We start from the raw sequence: 21,612 nt of genomic DNA, 5'->3' as shown, positions 1-21,612 counted from the left end.
AGTGTTTGTGTGTTGTTGTAGTGTGATAGTGTGTTGAGGGTGAGTGAGTATGAGGCAGAGTGAGGGTGAGGTGTTGAAGTTTAGGTGTTGAGGGTGAGTGAGGGTGAGTGAGGATGAGTGAGGGTGAGGTGTTGAGGGTGAGTGATGTTGAGGAATTGAAGGTGAGTGAAGGTGAGGTGTTTAGGGTGAGTGAGGGTGAGGTGTTGAGGGTGAGTGAGGGTGAGGTGTTGAGGCTGAGGGTGAGGGGCTGAGGGTGAGTGTGGTTGAGGCGTTGAGGGTGAGTGATGGTGAGGTGTTGAGGGTGATTGAGGGTGAGGTGTTGAGGGTGAGTGAGGGTGAGGGGTTGAGGGTGAGGGGCTGAGGCTGAGTGTGGGTGAGGCGTTGAGGCAGAGTGATGGTGAGGTGTTGAGGGTGATTGAGGATGAGTGAGAGTGAGGGTGAGGTGTTTAAGTTTAGGTGTTGAGGGTGAGTGAGAGTGAGTGAGGATGAGTGAGGGTGAGGTGTTGAGGGTGAGTGATGTTGAGGAATTGAAGGTGAGTGAAGGTGAGGGGCTGAGGGTGAGTGAGGTGTTGAGGGTGAGGTGTTGAGGGTGATTGAGGATGAGTGAGAGTGAGGGTGAGTGATGTGTTGAGGGTGAGGTGTTGAGGGTGAGTGAGGGTGAGGTGTTGAGGGTGAGTGAGGGTGAGGGGTTGAGGCTGAGGGTGAGGGGGTGAGTGTGGGTGAGGCGTTGAGGGTGAGTGATGGTGAGGTGTTGAGGGTGAGTGAGGGTGAGGTGTTGAGGGTGAGTGAGGGTGAGAGTTTGAGGCTGAGGGTGAGGGGCTGAGGGTGAGTGTGGGTAAGGCGTTGAGGGTGAGTGATGGTGAGGTGTTGAGGGTGATTGAGGATGAGTGAGGGTGAGTGAGGTGTTAATGGTGAGGTGTTGAGGGTGAGTGAAGTGTTGCTGTGGTGGTAAGTGTTTTTTTGTGGCTGTAGTGTGATAGTGTGTTGACGGTGAGTGAGGGTGAGGTGTTGAGGGTGAGGTAGTGAGAGTGAGTGAGGATGAGTGAGGGTGATGTGTTGAGTGTGCAGTGTGGGTGTGTGGCTATTGAAAGCGTGCCTTGATAGCTGTTGGTGTGTGTTCTTGTTGAAAGTGTACATGCTCTGTTTGTGTGACGTTTGTCTGCTGAATAATGGTGTTGTTGTTATGAGTGGTGCAGTGTCGTTGTAGAGTGATAGTTTGTTGATGGTGAATTATGCTGTTGTGGTGGTGGAGAGTGATGCTGGTGTGTTGGTGAGTGATGTTAGTGTGGTGCTGATTAAAGCATTTGTGATGAGTGGTGCTGCGTTGTTGATGAGTGGTGCTGTGTTGGTGTTAACTTATTACCACCACAGCATGAATCCGGCCTACAACAGTAGCACTTCTGACAACAACATCACTGAGCACCAGCAATGCAACACGCAGCAACAGCACATTATCACTCTGCCCCCCCCACAGTACTATTGAGCAACCACACAGCATTAGTCTTGTATAGTTATTGTCTTTTTAAAAATGTATCAGCAACAGCTATTGTTCTGTATGTAGTATTGGCACATTGAACATTGTTTGAAATTTTCCCACCCAGAACGAAAAAGACCATGCTACAGGATATGTTCAAAATATTATCTTTATTTTCACTAAACACAAATCAATAATTATTTATTTTACATTGTCAAAAAATTGTAATTGTGAGCGTTTTAACTTAATCACTTAAATCTTCCTCCGACTTTTCTTTAAGAATTTTAGTAATTTTGCCATTGCAAAATATAACCTCACATGTTTGAGGCAAATAATGAAGTAGTGCTTCACCAATGTCATCCACCTCTTCGTCCAACATAAACCATTGTATAAGTGTTTGATTTTGTACATCCATCGATTGAAAAATATCTGTGTTGGTTATTTTTGTTGTTAAGGTGCTCCAATCTCCGTTTGTGCTTTCCACGCCATATATTTCGACGTCAATATTATCTTGTGGTGGTGTTGTTACCTGTTGTAGTAAATCAAAACATAGTTATATTTTTTCCCCAAAAACGTTACAGTGTGTTTCAGAGAGAGTGTTGTACAGAGGCAGTTGTACAGAGGCAGTTGTAGACAGAGGCAGTTGTAGAGGGAGGCAGTTGTAGAGAGAGGCAGTTGTAGAGAGAGGCAGTTGGAGAGAGAGGCTGCTGTAGAGAGGCAGTTTTAGAGAGAGGCTGCTGTAGAGAGAGGCTGCTGTAGAGAGAGGCTGCTGTAGAGAGAGGCTGCTGTAGAGAGAGGCTGCTGTAGAGAGAGGCTGCTGTAGAGAGAGGCTGCTGTAGAGAGAGGCTGCTGTACAGAGAGGCTGCTGTACAGAGAGGCTGCTGTACAGAGAGGCTGCTGTACAGGGAGTCTGATGTACAGAGAGGATGCTGTAGTGAGAGGCAGTTGTAGAGAGAGGCAGTTGTAGAGAGAGGCAGTTGTAGAGAGAGGCAGTTGTAGAGAGAGGCAGTTGTAGAGAGAGGCAGTTGTAGAGAGAGGCAGTTGGAGAGAGAGGCTGCTGTAGAGAGGCAGTTTTAGAGAGAGGCAGATGTAGAGAGAGGCAGATGTAGAGAGAAGCTGCTGTAGAGAGAGGCTGCTTTAGAGAGAGGCTGCTTTAGAGAGAGGCTGCTTTAGAGAGAGGCTGCTGTAGAGAGAGGCTGCTGTAGAGAGAGGCTGCTGTAGAGAGAGGCTGCTGTAGAGAGAGGCTTATGTACAGAGAGGCTGCTGTACAGAGAGGCTGCTGTACAGGGAGTCTGATGTACAGAGAGGATGCTGTAGAGAGAGGCAGTTGTAGAGAGAGGCAGTTGTAGAGAGAGGCAGTTGTAGAGCGAGGCAGTTGTAGAGCGAGGCAGTTGTAGAGCGAGGCAGTTGTAGAGCGAGGCAGTTGTAGAGCGAGGCAGTTGTAGAGCGAGGCAGTTGTAGAGCGAGGCAGTTGTAGAGCGAGGCAGTTGTAGAGCGAGGCAGTTGTAGAGCGAGGCAGTTGTAGAGCGAGGCAGTTGTAGAGCGAGGCAGTTGTAGAGCGAGCGTGTTGTAGAGCGAGCGTGTTGTAGAGCGAGCGTGTTGTAGAGCGAGCGTGTTGTAGAGCGAGCGTGTTGTAGAGCGAGCGTGTTGTAGAGCGAGCGTGTTGTAGAGAGAGCGTGTTGTAGAGAGAGCGTGTTGTAGAGAGAGCGTGTTGTAGAGAGAGCGTGTTGTAGAGCGAGCGTGTTGTAGAGAGAGCGTGTTGTAGAGAGAGCGTGTTGTAGAGAGAGCGTGTTGTAGAGAGAGCGTGTTGTAGAGAGAGAGTGTTGATGAGAGAGAGTGTTGATGAGAGAGCGTGTTGTAGAGAGAGCGTGTTGTAGAGCGAGCGTGTTGTAGAGAGAGCGTGTTGTAGAGAGAGCGTGTTGTAGAGAGAGCGTGTTGTAGAGAGAGAGTGTTGATGAGAGAGCGTGTTGTAGAGAGAGCGTGTTGTAGAGAGAGCGTGTTGTAGAGAGAGCGTGTTGTAGAGAGAGCGTGTTGTAGAGAGGGTGTTGTAGAGAGAGAGTGTTGATGAGAGAGAGTGTTGATGAGAGAGCGTGTTGTAGAGAGAGCGTGTTGTAGAGAGAGTGTGTTGTAGAGAGAGTGTGTTGTAGAGAGAGGGTGTTGTAGAGAGAGCGTGTTGTAGAGAGAGCGTGTTGTAGAGAGAGCGTGTTGTAGAGAGAGCGTGTTGTAGAGAGAGCGTGTTGTAGAGAGAGCGTGTTGTAGAGAGCATGTTGTCGAGAGAGCATGTTGTCGAGAGAGCGTGTTGTAGAGAGAGCGTGTTGTAGAGAGAGCGTGTTGTAGAGAGAGCGTGTTGTAGAGAGAGCGTGTTGTAGAGAGAGCGTGTTGTAGAGAGAGCGTGTTGTAGAGAGAGCGTGTTGATGAGAGAGAGTGTTGTAGAGAGAGGGTGTAAAAGAGAGAGGGTGTTGTAGAGAGAGCGTGTTGTAGAGAGAGGGTGTTGTAGAGAGAGGGTGTTGTAGAGAGAGGGTGTTGTAGAGAGAGGGTGTTGTAGAGAGAGGGTGTTGTAGAGAGAAATTGTTGTAGAGAGAGCGTGTTGTATAGAGAGCGTGTTGTAGAGAGAGCGTGTTGTAGAGAGAGGGTGTTGTAGAGAGAGGGTGTTGTAGAGAGAGGGTGTTGTAGAGAGAGGGTGTTGTAGAGAGAGGGTGTTGTAGAGAGAGGGTGTTGTAGAGAGAGGGTGTTGTAGAGAGAGGGTGTTGTAGAGAGAGGGTGTTGTAGAGAGAGGGTGTTGTAGAGAGAGGGTGTTGTAGAGAGAGGGTGTTGTAGAGAGAGGGTGTTGTAGAGAGAGGGTGTTGTAGAGAGAGGGTGTTGTAGAGAGAGGGTGTTGTAGAGAGAGGGTGTTGTAGAGAGAGGGTGTTGTAGAGATAGGCTCTTTTTAGAGAGAGTCTGTTTTAGAGAGAGAGTGGAGAGAGTGTTGTAGAGAGAGCGTGAGTGTGTGTCTGTGTGTTGAAGTGATAGAGTAAGGGGAGCGTGAGAGAGCGTGTGTTCCTTACTTTTAATTTGCTGTGCCTTGTCGTGTTCAATATTTTCTGTCCATTAAATTCATGTACTGTGACATGAGTTAACATGACATATTCTCCAATGTTAATAGAGAAATCAGTAGCCTCTCTCCATAATGTGACTTTTATGTCATCAGTGGCATCTTTTAATGTAATTGATTTTATTGCCGTATGTTGTCCATTAATGAGTACAAGTTTACTTTCCTCTTCCTAAAAAGAAATAATAGTGTTAAAAATGTACAAGTACAGAAGTGAAACATAATAATTTTCCAAGCATTGAAGACATAATTATTAAGGGCTATTGCTCTTTTCCAATGTACGGTGTTGTTCCCAAGTATGTTAAAAAATCTTTAACTCTGATGTCTCAGTTTGGCGCTCTTCTTAAAACACCTATCAACTTTACTTTTAGAAATGCAGTGTATCTTTAGCTCACCTATTTACACATTGTTAATTCTTCTTATTTGGCTGCTGTACAGATCATTTATGATCGATATGACCCCTCATAAACATACCACCATATGTAATGTGTTACAGAGACCACACACAGAACTGCAGCCACTCTAAATGAAAGAACATGTAAGCATCAAATAGTACACATACACACAAAGACACACACACTGATAAAGGGAAAATAAATATTGTCAATGGCATAGACAACACAACACACACAAACGGACAAGTCAAGCAGCGATACCAACAGTAGAAATCACCACAACTTACTTCTGAAATGGTGCCACACACTGTCATAAGACTTCTCAAAGATGCCCGCTTTATTTCTTTTATTGGCGAAGCAGATGGTGCAGGAGGCTGCAAAATGTTTTCCGCTTCTTGAATTAGTTCTTGAGTTATAGTCATTGCTGGAAATTTTGTTACTTTTGTTTGCTTAGTAATCAGAATTGTGTTGTTTTTAATTATAAAATTGCGTATAAGTAGTCCACAAGTTTTTTGTGTCTGCTGATATAAAGTTTCCTGGTAGCACGTAGCTTTGATTGTTCCAGTTTTGTCTGCCAGAGCCAAAAGAAAAAGTACTTTATTTTCTTGTTTTGCGTTTTTGTAATTCGTTTTGCTTGAGCACTTGATCACATTAACTCTTATGGGTTTTTCATATGGCTTGTTGTCATTTGTAGTAATGTTACCGATTTCTTCAATAGTCAACATCTGAAATAGAAATATAAGTTACAACAAATGTTAAATACAAATCCATAGTGCTTTATGATCACTGTAATAGCATTCTAATATACCATAACTTTGAAGTATGTAATTGGTATATATATGATCTAAGATAGATTGGTAGTCTGTTGTGTAAGTATCTATAAGTTGTGTACATTGCAACTTACTCTCAAAGAACCCAATGAGTTTGTTAGTTTGTGAATTGCTTTGAGAGACATCCACATTGAAATCTCCCATAATGATGAATTTGTGTGCTGGATAAAAATTAGTGATACTGGTAATAATTTCTAAAAGATCTGTAATAAGTTTCTGTGGTGGTTTGTAGACTATAATAATAAGGTAATCTGTGTCCTGAATCTGTAATGTAAAATGTAAAATGTCTATCCCTTGGTGTGTTTCATAAATAGGTAATATCCTAAGCTCTTTCTTGTAGTAGAGTATCATCCCATGGTTAGTGTTGTATGTATGAAATTTATCAAATATCATGTGATCATATTGTTCTACATAAAAATCATTTGCAGTTGAGTTCCTTGTTGTGTTGATCTCAGTTAAGCAAATAATGTCTGCTTGCATTATGTTACTATCAGCTATCATTGATGTGAAATGCTTCTGAAGTGATCGTATATTGTGTGTTATAATATTGAAATGTGTTTTGTATGTATCTAATTGTGGTATTGTGATTTCAAGTTGCATTTCGGTCCTTAATCTTTCCATTTCCTCATTAACTTTTGGGTGTACTATAATTTTAGTATCATCAAAATTCTTCACGTATATGTTCTGTATACATTTAGCTCTGCTTATAGCAACATAATGTAAGTGATGAATTTTGCTATTATTAAAGTGTATATAAAGTGGCTCAATAGTGTCCCCTTGTGTGCGATGTATAGTACGTGCTGATGCTTGTCGTAAAGGAAATTGTTTGCGTATAACAGTAATAAATTTCTTAGTGTATTGAAAATGTCTAGCTATAGCATGTATTGGTGTCCATGACTTTTCTATTTGTGAATGATATAAATGCTTATATTCTTGCCTTGCTTTTTGCCCAACACTAATATTGTCAAATGATACCCAGACTAGAAATGGAGTATTGTTAATAATGTCAACAAATTGGACTATACCAGTTGCGCCATTTGTTAAACCATCATTTACATCCACATTGCAAGTTAAATCATAACGGAGCTGTAAAGCAATGTGTAATGTATGTGCAAGTCCCATAGTTTTTGTTGGATCCTTAGGCAATTGCTTAATTATAGTTTTTTTGACATTTTCTGAAACATCAGAACTCACAGTATCGTTAGCTACTGTTATATACACTGGATAATCCTTGCTATGTTTATCCAAAACAATTCTGTTAATTTCATTAACTTCAACATTTGTAGACATAATGTATGGGATTGTTTCTAAGAGACTCTCATCAGGTGGCATTTCTCTTTGCTTAATTATTAGAATATCTTCTTTAGTATGCTTCCCTTCTCTTAATCTGTTTAGTAGTTCTGCAAATTGTAGATCTTCTTTTTGACGCATAATCTTCGTTAATTCAAAGAGTTTAAAATGTTCTTTCCATAAATTAATACTTAAAGGGCCATACAAATTATTAGAATCCTGAAAAATGTATCTGTCACAAACAGGTTTCAATTGGTAGAAGTCACCAATAGCTATAATAGAAACTCCTCCAAATGGTTCATTTGACGACTTTATTTCTTGTAGTCTGTTATGTATAAAATTAAACATATTTTGACCCACCATCGAAATTTCATCTATAATCAGAACTTTAACATGCATCATTTGCATTTGAAGTGAAGTTCTATTTTCATGACTTAGTGGTTTATAATTAAAACTTTGTGAGACAGGAATTTTGAAAGTACTATGCAATGTTTGGCCTTGAATATTATGTGCTGCTTTGCCTGTTGGAGCAGTAAGTAAGACATGTATATTATCTGGATTTTCCCCTGCCTTTGTATTATAGTAGCGTAGTAATGTTTGATGTAGTGCAGTTATTAGAAAGCTTTTACCAACACCAGCCCCTCCAGTGCAGAAAGTATAGCATGGAGTACTTTTCGTTTTTAACAAATTCAAGTGATGGTAAACAAAATTGAGTTGTTGAGCAGTTAAGTTGTGCATTATCTGTTTGTATTTATCATCAGGTAGAATGGAGTTAGTTAAGCTTGTTTCTTCAGTTATTGTTCTAATTCCTAAATCTAATGACAAATCATATAGATGTTGATTTTCTTTATTATTCCCTTTATCACCTACATTTTCTGTTGGTATTAATTGTGGTGATAGAGGAGGGGATAGAATATTTTCATTCGACTCTTCATTCGTAATATTTGTAACTTCACCGTGATTATGGTTATATATTTTAACTTGGGAATCAACTACCTTTTTTACTATTAGATACCTTTCAAAGTAAGTATCCTTGTTAGCTATAATTTTATGTTCTTCTCTCCATGGATAGTGCAACATTAATAGTTCTCTATAATATTCTTCTGGCTCTTTGTCTTTGTTAAATCTGCGAAAGCGTATAATTTTTCGCCGTTTGCGCTTACTTAAAGCATACTTGCTATTTATATTCTGCATACCTACATCCTCCTCTGTACATTCTATTTCAATTTCTTCCTCATCTGAGCTGTAAAAGTTTCTTTCAGCAAGTAAATCTTCGGAGTCATTAATTTCTCTGTTATATTTTTTTTTGCTGGAGTAATTAAAATTTGAGGCATAATCAGCTAAAGTACACATTTCTAATGTTTTGGGTCTCTTGCAGTACTTAGCAATAATATTTTCACATTGAATGTCAGTTGAATTTTCTGGCAATGAATTAATAGTTTCCATATCGCGCATTAAATAAGTTCTTTTTTCTGGTGGGCTAGTATTAATAAATACAAATGCCCGTGAACTTTTCCGTAATGGTATCTGAAGAATGAGATATGCTGCTTCTTGAGCACTAATTTCTGTGCAATTGAGGAATTTGTTCCCTATGTGTTTAAGTTGTTCTTTGACATTACTATTGTTTTTCACTTCTTTAGCCGCTTGTGCAATAAGTTTGCTAATTCCTCTTTGCGATTTGCTAATATATGAAATAATATAGACTGCACAAGCATAAGCATCTAGTACAAACTGCAAGTCTATGTTTGCTCGCCAAGCTTTTAGAATCGTACTATTGTAGTTATTAATGAAGCATTCATCTGGTGTTCTTTTTAAAAAAATTGTTGGCTTTTCTAAACTAGTTTGTATCGAAGTGATATATTCTTTATTATCCATCTTAATAACACCTAAGAAATCATCAAAAGAAAGTGTGCTAAAAGTAGCATCATTCATAGCTTCATGGATACGTTTTAGATTATCTTTCCATTGCCTATCTGTGCCTTCAAGTGTCAATGGCTCTAATATGAGAGTTTTTGACATAGGATATTTTGGGTATTGATATTTACATGTTCTTTTTTCTTTGCGGCGGCAATTTTTAGTGTGCCCATGCCTTTGTAAATTTATTAAAGGCTGTAAAACAGTGTCATGTGACTTATTACATTGAATATATTGCTCAATAAACTCATTGACATCTTCTAATGGCGACACACCATAGAGGGGTGCATTTTTTACCCATAGTAATGCATGTATATGTGGAGAACCTCTCTGTTGGAATTCTACTCTGTAAAAGTAGTCAACTATTTCCCCAATTGGATTTGTCCCGTTCATCAAAACACAATTAAACAATTTCCTCACTTGATAGTCAAACTGTCTAGCACATGTAATAGGATCTTCTTGTATTAATCGACATTTAGTTTCCCAAGACATGTTATTGAATTCCTCTTCTGTGCATTCATTTAAGTTTTTAACTCTCAATAATATATTTATTAAATGGTGCCATTTTGTTTCAGCAGCAGATAAAGTCAAGAAAAAAGTTGGTATTCCAAGTTGTCTTATCATAGCAAAAAGATCTCTTTTACAACTTTCCCAATAAGGAGGTGAACTGCGTATAGTTTTCAAAACTTTATAACCTTCATTAAACTGGAACAAATTTTCAATATTATATTTTATATCTTTAGCAGTAATATTCTTACCATCTGTACATTTTTTCCGTATGGAAATATTAATTTTCCCTTGAATTTGCTTAATATGTAATTTTTTAAGTTTAAAGAAAACATTAGTCATACTTTTAGCTACTCTTCTATCATGACTTCTTAATTCCCATTGGCAAATAGTACTATAATGTACCGGTATATGTCTTTCCTTATTGTTTGGCCTTCGTTCTCCACAATAAATTGTAGGGAAAGCCAAAAATTCTGAATCTTTATCCTCATATAAACCTCTTGGTGTATTAAATTCAGCTGGAGCTAAACTTAAAACATTTACCCTATTTGAGGTAATAGTTTCATTTGTTAACATAGTATCTAAATTTCCAGCTTCCATGTTCTCAGATGTATCTGAAGAATAGCTTGTGTCGGAATTATCATTTACATTGTTGATTTCTGGAGGTATATACTGCCATTCGGGGTTAATTGTCACACCATATTCATTAAACATGACACTATTGGTTGCTAGCCATGTTGCTGCCTTTTTAACTGTGTTTGGGCGAATATTTTCATAATGCGTGTGTGATCTATACATTAGTTTCCTTTTTAATTTTACTGGGATGGTCATGGCATCATTCATTTGCCTCGGTAAAATTGTAACTGTTGTCATGACATCTGCAGGTACATTAACAACAGCACCTGATAATGATTTTTGAAATCCGCGTGGTAAACTACGAATTTGTAAAAAAGGTATCCTCGGAGAAACTAATCTTTCTTCTAAATCGTATAATTCTAATTCAATTGGTACATTTGGAAATGACATGCCATTTAGGACTGAACATGGTGGTATTTTATCTTTTCTGATGTAAGTATAGCAAGTCATACAAATTAAATTTGTTTTCTTGCTACTAATGTTACACCTTTTAAACATGTCTGTTTCACAAACAGTGCGAGTATTTTTAATTGTTTGTTTATGCCACAACTGGTTGCAAATCGTACAAACATACTCTGGTCCATGCAATATTTCACGATGGAATTTATTAATAATTAAATGGATTTGTTTATTACCTTTGCGTTTTTCTCCCACCGTTAACATTACATTTGTTGTGTTTTTTTCAACACCTTTATTTCCAATATTGTCAATGGGTCCTTGTGCATCACTTCTATTTTTCCTTTTTTCCTGACTATGTTCTGAAAGGCTAAAGTAATCAAAGTTGATTTGACAGTGTTTATTTGTCTCCAGAATAGAAGTACTTGTTTGTAGCAAATGAGTTTCCTTACTAGTATTGATATTATTCACCTTACTTTGAGTTGCTAAAGCGTCCATAGAAAGTAAACTTGCTTTATTTGCTTTTCTTTTTCGTCCCAGAGGTAAACTTCCAGTTGGTCTGTTTGGTTGAAGTACTTTATTTCCAACATTGTCAATTGTTCCTAGTGCAACAGTAGTATTTTCACTATTTTTTGCACTATGTTCAGAAAGTGTCAAGTTTGCTTTTTTTATTAGAGACTGTTTGTTTGTCCCCATAATAGAAATACTTGTTCCTGCCAAATGCTTGTTCTTACTCGTATTTCTAATACTGCAATTACTTACAGTACGTAAAGGGTCTGAAGAAAGCAAACTCCCTTCAAAAATAGAATTGTCAATAACTTGAGTAGTATGTCCAAAGATGTTAGTAACTGGAGTTAAAAGACTATTTCTCTTGTGCACTCGAAGTGCTCTTTGGAATGTTTGCTTCAAAATTTCTTTTACATCTATTGGTGTTAATTCAAATGGTATGCAATCCTGCGGAGAATTTCTAAATTTTTTGGCTAGATTAATTACATATTCCATAAGTGCTTCAAAAGTTGGAAATTCTGGAGTTACACAGGTTCCATTTGAATGTGGCATGCCTTCATTGTCCCTGCTATGTGAATCAAATACATAGTATGTTTGCCTATTTTTAAAAATAGAAATGACATATACACTCATACAAAGTAGTACCCCACAGTACTTCGAAATCCCTAAATGCAATGCACTGTTAATATCTGGATAGTTTTCATCAAAACGTTTAAGGACATTTCCATAGAAAGGGTTGCGTAGAGTAAGTGAATAAAACCTATTATTGTGCTCTATATATTTTGGCAAATCATCAGGATGCATAAGTGTTTCATTGTTAAAAGAATGCATTTGTAGATACAAAGCATCTCCAAGGTCCATGATATAATGTAGATCGTTGGAGTTCCATGTATTAACTGGTTTGCACACATTGTGCAAAATAGCAAAAGTACTATTTGGTAAGCATTGCTTCCCTTTAGATGTACTATTAAATCTTGTATTGCCTTGATGGTAACTGGCTTTTAAACATCTATGCATGGTTTTTTGTACTCCCTTTACTTTATCCCTCAAAAGTCTATTCACAGAAGTAAGTCAAATTACTTATGTAATAACTATTTATAGTTGTTTCCAACCAAGAATATTATTTACCTTGTTTTGTGGGTGATTGTACCTCAATGGATGAATCTGAAATAAGAGTAATATGAATTGTCAGAATATTATTTACATGAAATGACACGTCAAATCCTAAAAAAAAAAAGGAAATGCAATAGTAGTTTGTAAAGTTAGTATACTTTTGTGTGAGAGTGTGACAGAGGGCATGATAATAGATTGTGTGTGTGTGTGTGTGCCTTGTTTTACTTTCATGAGCAACTTTGTAGTGTGAAAGTGTGTGATGTGTAGAGTGTATGCTTGTTGCTCTGCATACTGAGTACAGTTTGTGAAGTAGAGAAAAAATGAATGTAGTGAGATAAACATTTCTATATTTTGTATGAAATGAGTGTTGATAGAAAATGCTAAGAAGTAGGGTGAAAAATAATGGAAGCATGAAAGTTAGTGAGCCAGTTAAAGTAATTGGTATTTCTTTTGGTAATGTATTATTATGAACACATCATTCTGACAGGAAAGTTGTGAGGGAGTATAGTAAGCGGCAAAGTGTGTGCGCTTTGGCATGCATGAGAACTGATTAATGTGAAAGTGAATTTGATAACTCAGTTTCCCTATAAAATAGTCACTATGAGCATCCTCCACCCCCCAAAAGTAAAGAGTGACAGTATTTTACGTTGTTAGTCCGAATACTTGAGTCTCATAATGGCATGTGAAAGTGGTAGTCAACTGTTGTAAGAAAGTAGATAAAAGCATCTGCTGTTATAAATAACAATTAGCATGAGACTTGTTATAGTTGTAAAATAGCACCAAAAAAACAGTAATGTTAATGCAATAAACGTTCCTGATAAGTAGCAAAGTGTTGTAAGCTTTGTGTGCCAAAGGATGGAGCAGTGGAGTAGCAAGGAAATGTTGTGCATGGAGGGGACAATATGTATAATTAGTGTGAGCTACATATGCATAGGTAGGAGTTGACTTTGATAGACATTCTGTGCATTTATGGGACCTGTGCTGTATTTGAGTAACATATGGTTCGAATTAGTGTCCCCTGTTTGTTAGCATAAGGAGGGCTCATCAGAATTGGAAGGGTAGGCTGTGCAGGCATGGCCTTCTTATTTGTACAAAGCATTGGCACTTTAGTATTGAATTAGCAGGTCAAATAGTTCAAGAGATGTGGCAAATGGGTGTGAGATGCCCATACCCGTCGGTGATTGGGATAGGATAACAAAGAGACAGGAACAGAGATGTATTATTCGTGTATGTGTCCCAGCCATTTAAATATTGTAAAATAATTTGATAGTATGGATTGCTGAGTCCGGTGTCACTGCACCTGCTGCACGAACGGAAAGCGTGTCTCTGAAAGAGTGTGTGCAAGGGAGAGGGGAGAGGCATGGTGAGTTGTGCTTGGTGTTTACTCAAAAGTAACATGTAGGGCGTTGTAGGTGACAGGCCAAGTCAGCATAAGATATATATTCCAAATAAATGCGCGTCCAGCATTATTTACTGTGAAAATAAATACAAAGATGTGTCAGAAATGTGCTGCAGGTAGAGGTGTGGTTCGGAAGAGACAGTAGCAGTATACTGTGTAGATAAAAGGTAGTGACGAAGGGTATGCTATTTAAGAACGCATGTGGCAGAGATGTAAGAAATAATGTGATAGTATGGATTGCTGAGTCCGGTGTCACTGCACCTGCTGCACGAACGGAAACCGTGACAGGGATGGATAAGCTAAGGAAGGGTGGGTATGCTTGCAAGATGCACGTGTAAATGTTGTGAACGTGTGCATGTTTCCGTGGATGAAAGGAAAAGAGATAGAGTGTGATGGCTGTGTTGTACGTGTTTCTGTGCGTGAATGCAAAAGAGAAAGTCTGTTGTCTGTTTGTGCATGTTGAGGTCGGTGATTGGGATAGGATAACAAAGAGACAGGAACAGAGATGTATTATTCATGTATGTGTCCCAGCCATTTAAATATTGTAAAATAATTTGATAGTATGGATTGCTGAGTCCGGTGTCACTGCACCTGCTGCACGAACGGAAAGCGTGTCTCTGAAAGAGTGTGTGCAAGGGAGAGGGGAGAGGCATGTTGAGTTGTGCTTGGTGTTTACTCAAAAGTAACATGTAGGGCGTTGTAGGTGACAGGCCAAGTCAGCATAAGATATATATTCCAAAGAAATGCGCGTCCAGCATTATTTACAGTGAAAATAAATACAAAGATGTGTCAGAAATGTGCTGCAGGTAGAGGTGTGGTTCGGAAGAGACAGTAGCAGTATACTGTGTAGATAAAAGGTAGTGACGAAGGGTATGGTATTTAAGAACGCATGTGGCAGAGATGTAAGAAATAATGTGATAGTATGGATTGCTGAGTCCGGTGTCACTGCACCTGCTGCACGAACGGAAACCGTGACAGGGAGGGATAAGGTAAGGAAGGGTGGGTATGCTTGCAAGATGCACGTGTAAATGTTGTGAACGTGTGCATGTTTCCGTGGATGAAAGGAAAAGAGATAGTGTGATGGCTGTGGTGTACGTGTTTCTGTGCGTGAATGCAAAAGAGAAAGTCTGTGTGGCAGGAGTGCTGATACGGCAAGGCTGTGTTGGCGTGGAGAAAGAGAGGAGGTGCTGATGTGTGAGGGGGAAGTCGCGGAGAGAGAGGGGAGGTGCTGGTGTGGGAGGGGAGAGTTGCTGGTGCGGGAAGAGTGCTGCTCGGGCAAGGCTCTGTTTGCGGAGAGAGAGAGGGGAGGTGCTGGTGTGGGAGGGGAGAGTTGCTGGTGTGGGAGGAGTGCTGCTAGGGGAGGAGAAGCCCTGGACGTGAATGCTCGTGCATGTTTAAAAATACCCTTATTTCACTAAGCGTTTCCGTAAGACAGATAATTGTATGACAACAGTAACATGCAGATGTACTCACCTAAATTATTGTTTGTTGAAGATCACAAGTGGTAAAGAATGATTTCAAAACAGTCTGTGTTGTATCTGTAAAAGAAAAATCTTAATTTAGTCACATGTATTACGTCCATCTTTAATGCTCATTAGAGTACGATTGATATTTTTTGGGTGAGGTCAATGAAACAAATGTGTTGGTTAATATTTTTGTGGATCTGGCAATGTAGTTATAGGAACCATAAGAAGGAGGGTAAGATCGAATAAGAAAGTATTCATGAGCTGAAGTGAGCAAAGTAAAGGCGAAAATGAATGGTAAGAGTGTGCTGTTAAAGGGACCTAAAAGAGTGAACGCTGAAAAAATATCTGTTTAGAAAGTGGAGAGATACAGGGGAGAATGTGTATAGGTAGAAAGCTTGAAAATGAGAGGAGAAAGAGATAAGGAAATGTAGAGACGACCAAGTAATTTAAACTTGTAAGGAAAAGTCAAGTGTAGTACGAAAAAAAGTACAAATGCACTTACATTCGAAAGTAGTCGCGTAGTGTCTTTGAATCTGTAGTCTTCGTTGCAAATACAGCGTCGTCCCGTGGGTCACTCTTGTGTTTCTGGAGACGAAAAAGGCTATGGCTCACAATGAGCCTTTCGTGATCTTAAATAGGCGAAGTGGAGAAGTTTCCTGGTAAGGTGTTTGGAAGTGGACAAAGGATGAAAGGTACATCCCCTTCCCTTGGCCCCGGGAGATGTCTCCAGAGATAATGTGTGTAACTCCCAAGTGTGAAAATGTGAATGTGTATGTAGATGTAGGTTCGATTGTGGCGCCACTAGCGACTTTCGTGTCTCCTTGAGGCACGACTTGTTAATGTACGTGTCTTCACGCACGCAGCAAGGAAGAAGCATTCCGAAAAAAAAGTAACGTAAATCCTAGGAAAGCTTATATTTATCCATATATTTTTAAAACTAAACAAAGTATAAAGCAATGAAGGGTGTAAAAGGTACGTGGGTATAAAGATAAAAATCTAGCGGCGTTGTAGTCCTAAATGTGACGTTAAGAATTCGTGCTCATTCTTTCACAGTAAATGCTAGTGAAGTAAAAGAGCACTTGGCACACTAAGATGTCAAACATATTGTAACTGTGTAATCTATTCATCAGTTGTGTGTGATAGAAAAGGATGTATAGTGTTTGTGTGTATGCATGTGCTAAGCATATACTGAGGGCTAGTGTTCTATGTAGATTGTTAAGAACTGCACAAAAACTTCCTGACTGAGGCCTGTGTGCACTGACAGGGAGGGCTGTTTGGACTGAATGATTGTTGTGTGCACTGTGAGTTATGTTTGTGTGCAGATAGTGTCTGCAGTAGGAACGGATATCGTACTGTATGCAGTGTGTTTGAAGGATGTGTGCATTGTTAGTGAGGCCTGTGTGCAGTGCGAGTGACGCCTGTGTGCAGGTGGATTTAGAGTTGATAAAAGTCTGAGAATGAGTTCTGTGTGCACTGACAGTGAGGTCTGTGTGGACTGATTGATGGTTGTGTGCACTGTACGTTAGGTCTGTGTGCAGATATTGATTGCAGTACGCACTGATAGCGTACTGTATGCAGTGTGTTTGAAGGATGTGTGCATTGTTAGTGAGGGCTGTCTGTAGTGTGAATGACGCTTGTGTGCAAGTTTTTTCCTGTTGCGTGCACTGAGTGAGTGCTGGGTGCACTGTAAGTTCTGTCTGTGTGCAGTAAGTATGTGCAGTACGCACTGATAGCGTACTGTATGCATTGTGTTAGAAGTCTGTGTAAAGTGTTATAAAGGGCTGTGTGCACTTTGAGTGAGGCCTGTGTGCAGTGTGAGTAAGTGCTGTGAGCAGTGACTGATAGGTGCTTGCACTGAGTAACGCTCTTGCTTACATTTTTCTTTTGATGGTAATGCGTTAGTGATATGTTTAGAATTAGTGTGGCATGTGTGTTTGCGAAAGGAGTGAGCAGCGTAGTCTGAAAGGTATTGTGTGCAGGCATGGAATTATTATATGTACAAAGCATAGGCACTTTCGTTTTGTATTTGCAGGTCAAATCCTTCAAGAGATGTGGCAAAGTGGTATGAGCTCCCTGTGCCTAATGAGTGATTAGCCGAATCGGATGACGATTGTGTAGATGCATGTCACTAATGTGTGTTGAGAAGTAGTGTACATTTAGTGTGTATGTCCAAGTTGTGTATAGTTTGGCAAACATTGTCAATTCCGATGACACAGACTTTTATATATGTGTCGCAGTGTTGTGATCTGTGCGTGCATTAGGAGGGAGCAGCAGAATTGGCTCAATATACTGTGTGGATCAAAGGTAGTGACGAAGGGTGTGCTATTTAAGAGCACGTACAGCTGTAGTTAGTATATAGTATTGAAGATGCATGTTCTAAATAATGTGTTTTTCGTCAAATGCGTTACTTCTTAAAGTGTTGTGAGTTCTATGTAAAAAGAAAGGATGGAAGAGCGTAGTAGGAAGGATGGGCTATGGAGTCATGTGACAAATGTGTTAAAAGTGGCGTGTAATATTGTCTGAAAATGTGTACTTCAAATATTTTTCAAGATGTGGCGAAGTGGTGTGATCTCCCTGTGCAAAGTGAATGAGCAGCAGGGTTGAGTTTCGAGGGTGTGCATTTATGTGACGAATGTGTGTTGTGAAAGAGACTGAGGTTAAGACAAGGTGGGATAAGGTAAGTAAGGGTGGATATGCTTGCAAGATGCACGTGTAAATGTTGTGAACGTGTGCGTGTTTCCGTGGATGAATGGGAAAAGACAGAGTCTGAGGGCTGTGTGTTAGTTACTGTGGTGCGTGTGGACGGCCCTGATCCGCACACGTAAAATATCGTGTTATGATGGTCGATTTGTTGTGGGTGAATGCACTAAGCAGGCCCTTCGGGATGTTGCTATGCATGTTTTGTGTGTAACTTTTCACTATGAAACGTAAGTATAAAACAATAAGACCATTCATTGTACGTGCATGTCATCGAATGTGTAAAAGAACGTGCCGCTTGACACATTGTTTCTAAAGTTGCTTCCCTTGCTTTATGGTTTGTGTGAAAAAAAGGCGCCTTTCGGTCTCTTTAGTTAACATTTGCATTTCCCCGCGGATGGCCGACAACAGATTACAATCTTTACGACTGCTGAAAGCAATTCAGTCTCCTGGGGTGGTTAGGCCACAGACGTTTGACTCTGGCCCCCTCCCCACCTTACAGAGGTGAAAAGAAAGAAGAAAAAAAAAAAAAGAAGTTGTCGTGCATGAAAGAGAGAGTCTAGCCTGTTTGTTTTAGTGCGTATTTGCGCGAGTAAAAGGACGAAAGGGCCAGATGAATGAAAAGACTGAAGTGAAGACAGGGAGGGATAAGCTAAGGAAGGGTGGGTATGCTTGCAAGATGCACGTGTAATTGTTGTGAACGTGTGCATGTTTCCGTGGATGAAAGGAAAAGAGATAGAATGTGATGGCTGTGGTGTACGTGTTTCTGTGCGTGAATGCAAAAGAGAAAGTCTGTTGTCTGTTTGTGCATGTTGTGGTCCGTGATTGGGATAGGATAACAAAGAGACAGGAACAGAGATGTATTATTCGTGTATGTGTCCCAGGCATTTAAATATTGTAAAACAATTTGATAGTATGGATTGCAGAGTCCGGTGTCACTGCACCTGCTGCACGAACGGAAAGCGTGTCTCTGAAAGAGTGTGTGCAAGGGAGAGGGGAGAGGCATGGTGAGTTGTGCTTGGTGTTTACTCAAAAGTAACATGTAGGGCGTTGTAGGTGACAGGCCAAGTCAGCATAAGATATATATTCCAAAGAAATGCGCGTCCAGCATTATTTACTGTGAAAATAAATACAAAGATGTGTCAGAAATGTGCTGCAGGTAGAGGTGTGCTTCGGAAGACACAGTAGCAGTATACTGTGTAGATAAAAGGTAGTGACGAAGGGTATGCTATTTAAGAACGCATGTGGCAGAGATGTAAGAAATAATGTGATAGTATGGATTGCTGAGTCCGGTGTCACTGCACCTGCTGCACGAACGGAAACCGTGACAGGGAGGGATAAGGTAAGGAAGATTGGGTATGCTTGCAAGATGCACGTGTAAATGTTGTGAACGTGTGCATGTTTCCGTGGATGAAAGGAAAAGAGATAGAGTGTGATGGCTGTGGTGTACGTGTTTCTGTGCGTGAATGCAAAAGAGAAAGTCTGTTGTCTGTTTGTGCATGTTGTGGTCCGTGATTGGGATAGGATAACAAAGAGACAGGAACAGAGATGTATTATTCGTGTATGTGTCCCAGCCATTTAAATATTGTAAAACAATTTGATAGTATGGATTGCTGAGTCCGGTGTCACTGCACCTGCTGCACGAACGGAAAGCGTGTCTCTGAAAGAGTGTGTGCAAGGGAGAGGGGAGAGGCATGGTGATTTGTGCTTGGTGTTTACTCAAAAGTGACATGTAGGGTAAGTAAGGGTGGATATGCTTGCAAGATGCACGTGTAAATGTTGTGAACGTGTGCGTGTTTCCGTGGATGAATGGGAAAAGACCGAGTCTGAGGGCTGTGTGTTAGTTACTGTGGTGCGTGTGGACGGCCCTGATCCGCACACGTAAAATATCGTGTTATGATGGTCGATTTGTTGTGGGTGAATGCCCTAAGCAGGCACTTCGGGATGTTGCTATGCATGTTTTGTGTGTAACTTTTCACTATGAAACGTAAGTATAAAACAATAAGACCATTGTACGTGCATGTCATCGAATGTGTAAAAGAACGTGCCGCTTGACATATTGTTTCTAAAGTTGCTTCCCTTGCTTTATGGTTTGTGTGAAAAAAAAAGGCGCCTTTCGGTGTCTTTAGTTAACATTTGCATTTCCCCGCGGATGGCCGACAACAGATTACAATCTTTACGACTCTGCTGAAAGCAATTCAGTCTCCTGGGGTGGTTAGGCCACAAACGTTTGACTCTGGCCCCCTCCCCACCTTACAGAGGTGAAAAGAAAGAAGAAAAAAAAAAAAGAAGTTGTCGTGCATGAAAGAGAGAGTCTAGCCTGTTTGTTTTAGTGCGTATTTGCGCGAGTAAAAGGACGAAAGGGCCAGATGAATGAAAAGACTGAAGTTAAGACAGGGAGGGATAAGCTAAGGAAGGGTGGGTATGCTTGCAAGATGCACGTGTAAATGTTGTGAACGTGTGCATGTTTCCGTGGATGAAAGGAAAAGAGATAGAGTGTGATGGCTGTGGTGTACGTGTTTCTGTGCGTGAATGCAAAAGAGAAAGTCTGTTGTCTGTTTGTGCATGTTGTGGTCCGTGATTGAGATAGGATAACAAAGAGACAGGAACAGAGATGTATTATTCGTGTATGTGTCCCAGCCATTTAAATATAGTCAAACAATTTGATAGTATGGATTGCTGAGTCCGGTGTCACTGCACCTGCTGCACGAACGGAAAGCGTGTCTCTGAAAGAGTGTGTGCAAGGGAGAGGAGAGAGGCATGGTGAGTTGTGCTTGGTGTTTACTCAAAAGTAACATGTAGGGTAAGTAAGGGTGGATATGCTTGCAAGATGCACGTGTAAATGTTGTGAACGTGTGCGTGTTTCCGTGGATGAATGGGAAAAGACAGAGTCTGAGGGCTGTGTGTTAGTTACAGTGGTGCGTGTGGACGGCCCTGATCCGCACACGTAAAATATTGTGTTATGATGGTCGATTTGTTGTGGGTGAATGCCCTAAGCAGGCCCTTCGGGATGTTGCTATGCATGTTTTGTGTGTAACTTTTCACTATGAAACGTAAGTATAAAACAATAAGACCATTGTACGTGCATGTCATCGAATGTGTAAAAGAACGTGCCGCTTGACATATTGTTTCTAAAGTTGCTTCCCTTGCTTTATGGTTTGTGTGAAAAAAAAGGCGCCTTTCGGTCTCTTTAGTTAACATTTGCATTTCCCCGCGGATGGCCGACAACAGATTACAATCTTTACGACTCTGCTGAAAGCAATTCAGTCTCCTGGGGTGGTTAGGCCACAGACGTTTGACTCTGGCCCCCTCCCCACCTTACAGAGGTGAAAAGAAAGAAGATAAAAAAAAAAAGTTGTCGTGCATGAAAGAGAGAGTGTAGCCTGTTTGTTTTAGTGCGTATTTGCGCGAGTAAAAGGACGAAAGGGCCAGATGAATGAAAAGACTGAAGTTAAGACAGGGAGGGATAAGCTAAGGAAGGGTGGGTATGCTTGCAAGATGCACGTGTAATTGTTGTGAACGTGTGCATGTTTCCGTGGATGAAAGGAAAAAAGATAGAGTGTGATGGCTGTGGTGTACGTGTTTCTGTGCGTGAATGCAAAAGAGAAAGTCTGTTGTCTGTTTGTGCATGTTGTGGTCCGTGATTGGGATAGGATAACAAAGAGACATGAACAGAGATGTATTATTCGTGTATGTGTCCCAGCCATTTAAATATTGTAAAACAATTTGATAGTATGGATTGCTGAGTCCGGTGTCACTGCACCTGCTGCACGAACGGAAAGCGTGTCTCTGAAAGAGTGTGTGCAAGGGAGAGGGGAGAGGCATGGTGAGTTTTGCTTGGTGTTTACTCAAAAGTAACATGTAGAGCGTTGTAGGTGACAGGCCAAGTCAGCATAAGAT

The 21,612-nt window shown here is 40.4% G+C and overlaps 2 protein-coding genes across 2 annotated transcripts in view; both read right to left on the bottom strand.

The window, feature by feature from the left end:
* RHOU (ras homolog family member U) overlaps positions 1 to 21,612 on the bottom strand; it is a 141,873-nt gene that overhangs the window by 98,177 nt on the left and 22,084 nt on the right. The gene's annotated exons all lie outside the window — the stretch shown is intronic.
* Positions 1,627 to 12,192, bottom strand: LOC147708401 (uncharacterized). Its single transcript, XM_086927115.1, has 4 exons — positions 12,166 to 12,192; positions 5,245 to 5,682; positions 4,519 to 4,734; positions 1,627 to 2,003 (listed from the first exon to the last, which is right to left on the bottom strand). Exons 2-4 carry the CDS (start codon positions 5,680 to 5,682, stop codon positions 1,719 to 1,721), a joined length of 939 nt encoding a protein of 312 aa, XP_086783241.1. The 5' UTR covers positions 12,166 to 12,192; the 3' UTR covers positions 1,627 to 1,718.

The sequence above is a fragment of the Lissotriton vulgaris genome, chromosome 6 (genome assembly GCF_964263255.1).
Source record: "Lissotriton vulgaris chromosome 6, aLisVul1.2, whole genome shotgun sequence".
Lineage (NCBI taxonomy): Eukaryota > Metazoa > Chordata > Amphibia > Caudata > Salamandridae > Lissotriton > Lissotriton vulgaris.
The sequence above is the reverse complement of the archived record's forward strand: the minus strand, read 5'-3'. Positions and strand labels throughout refer to the sequence as shown.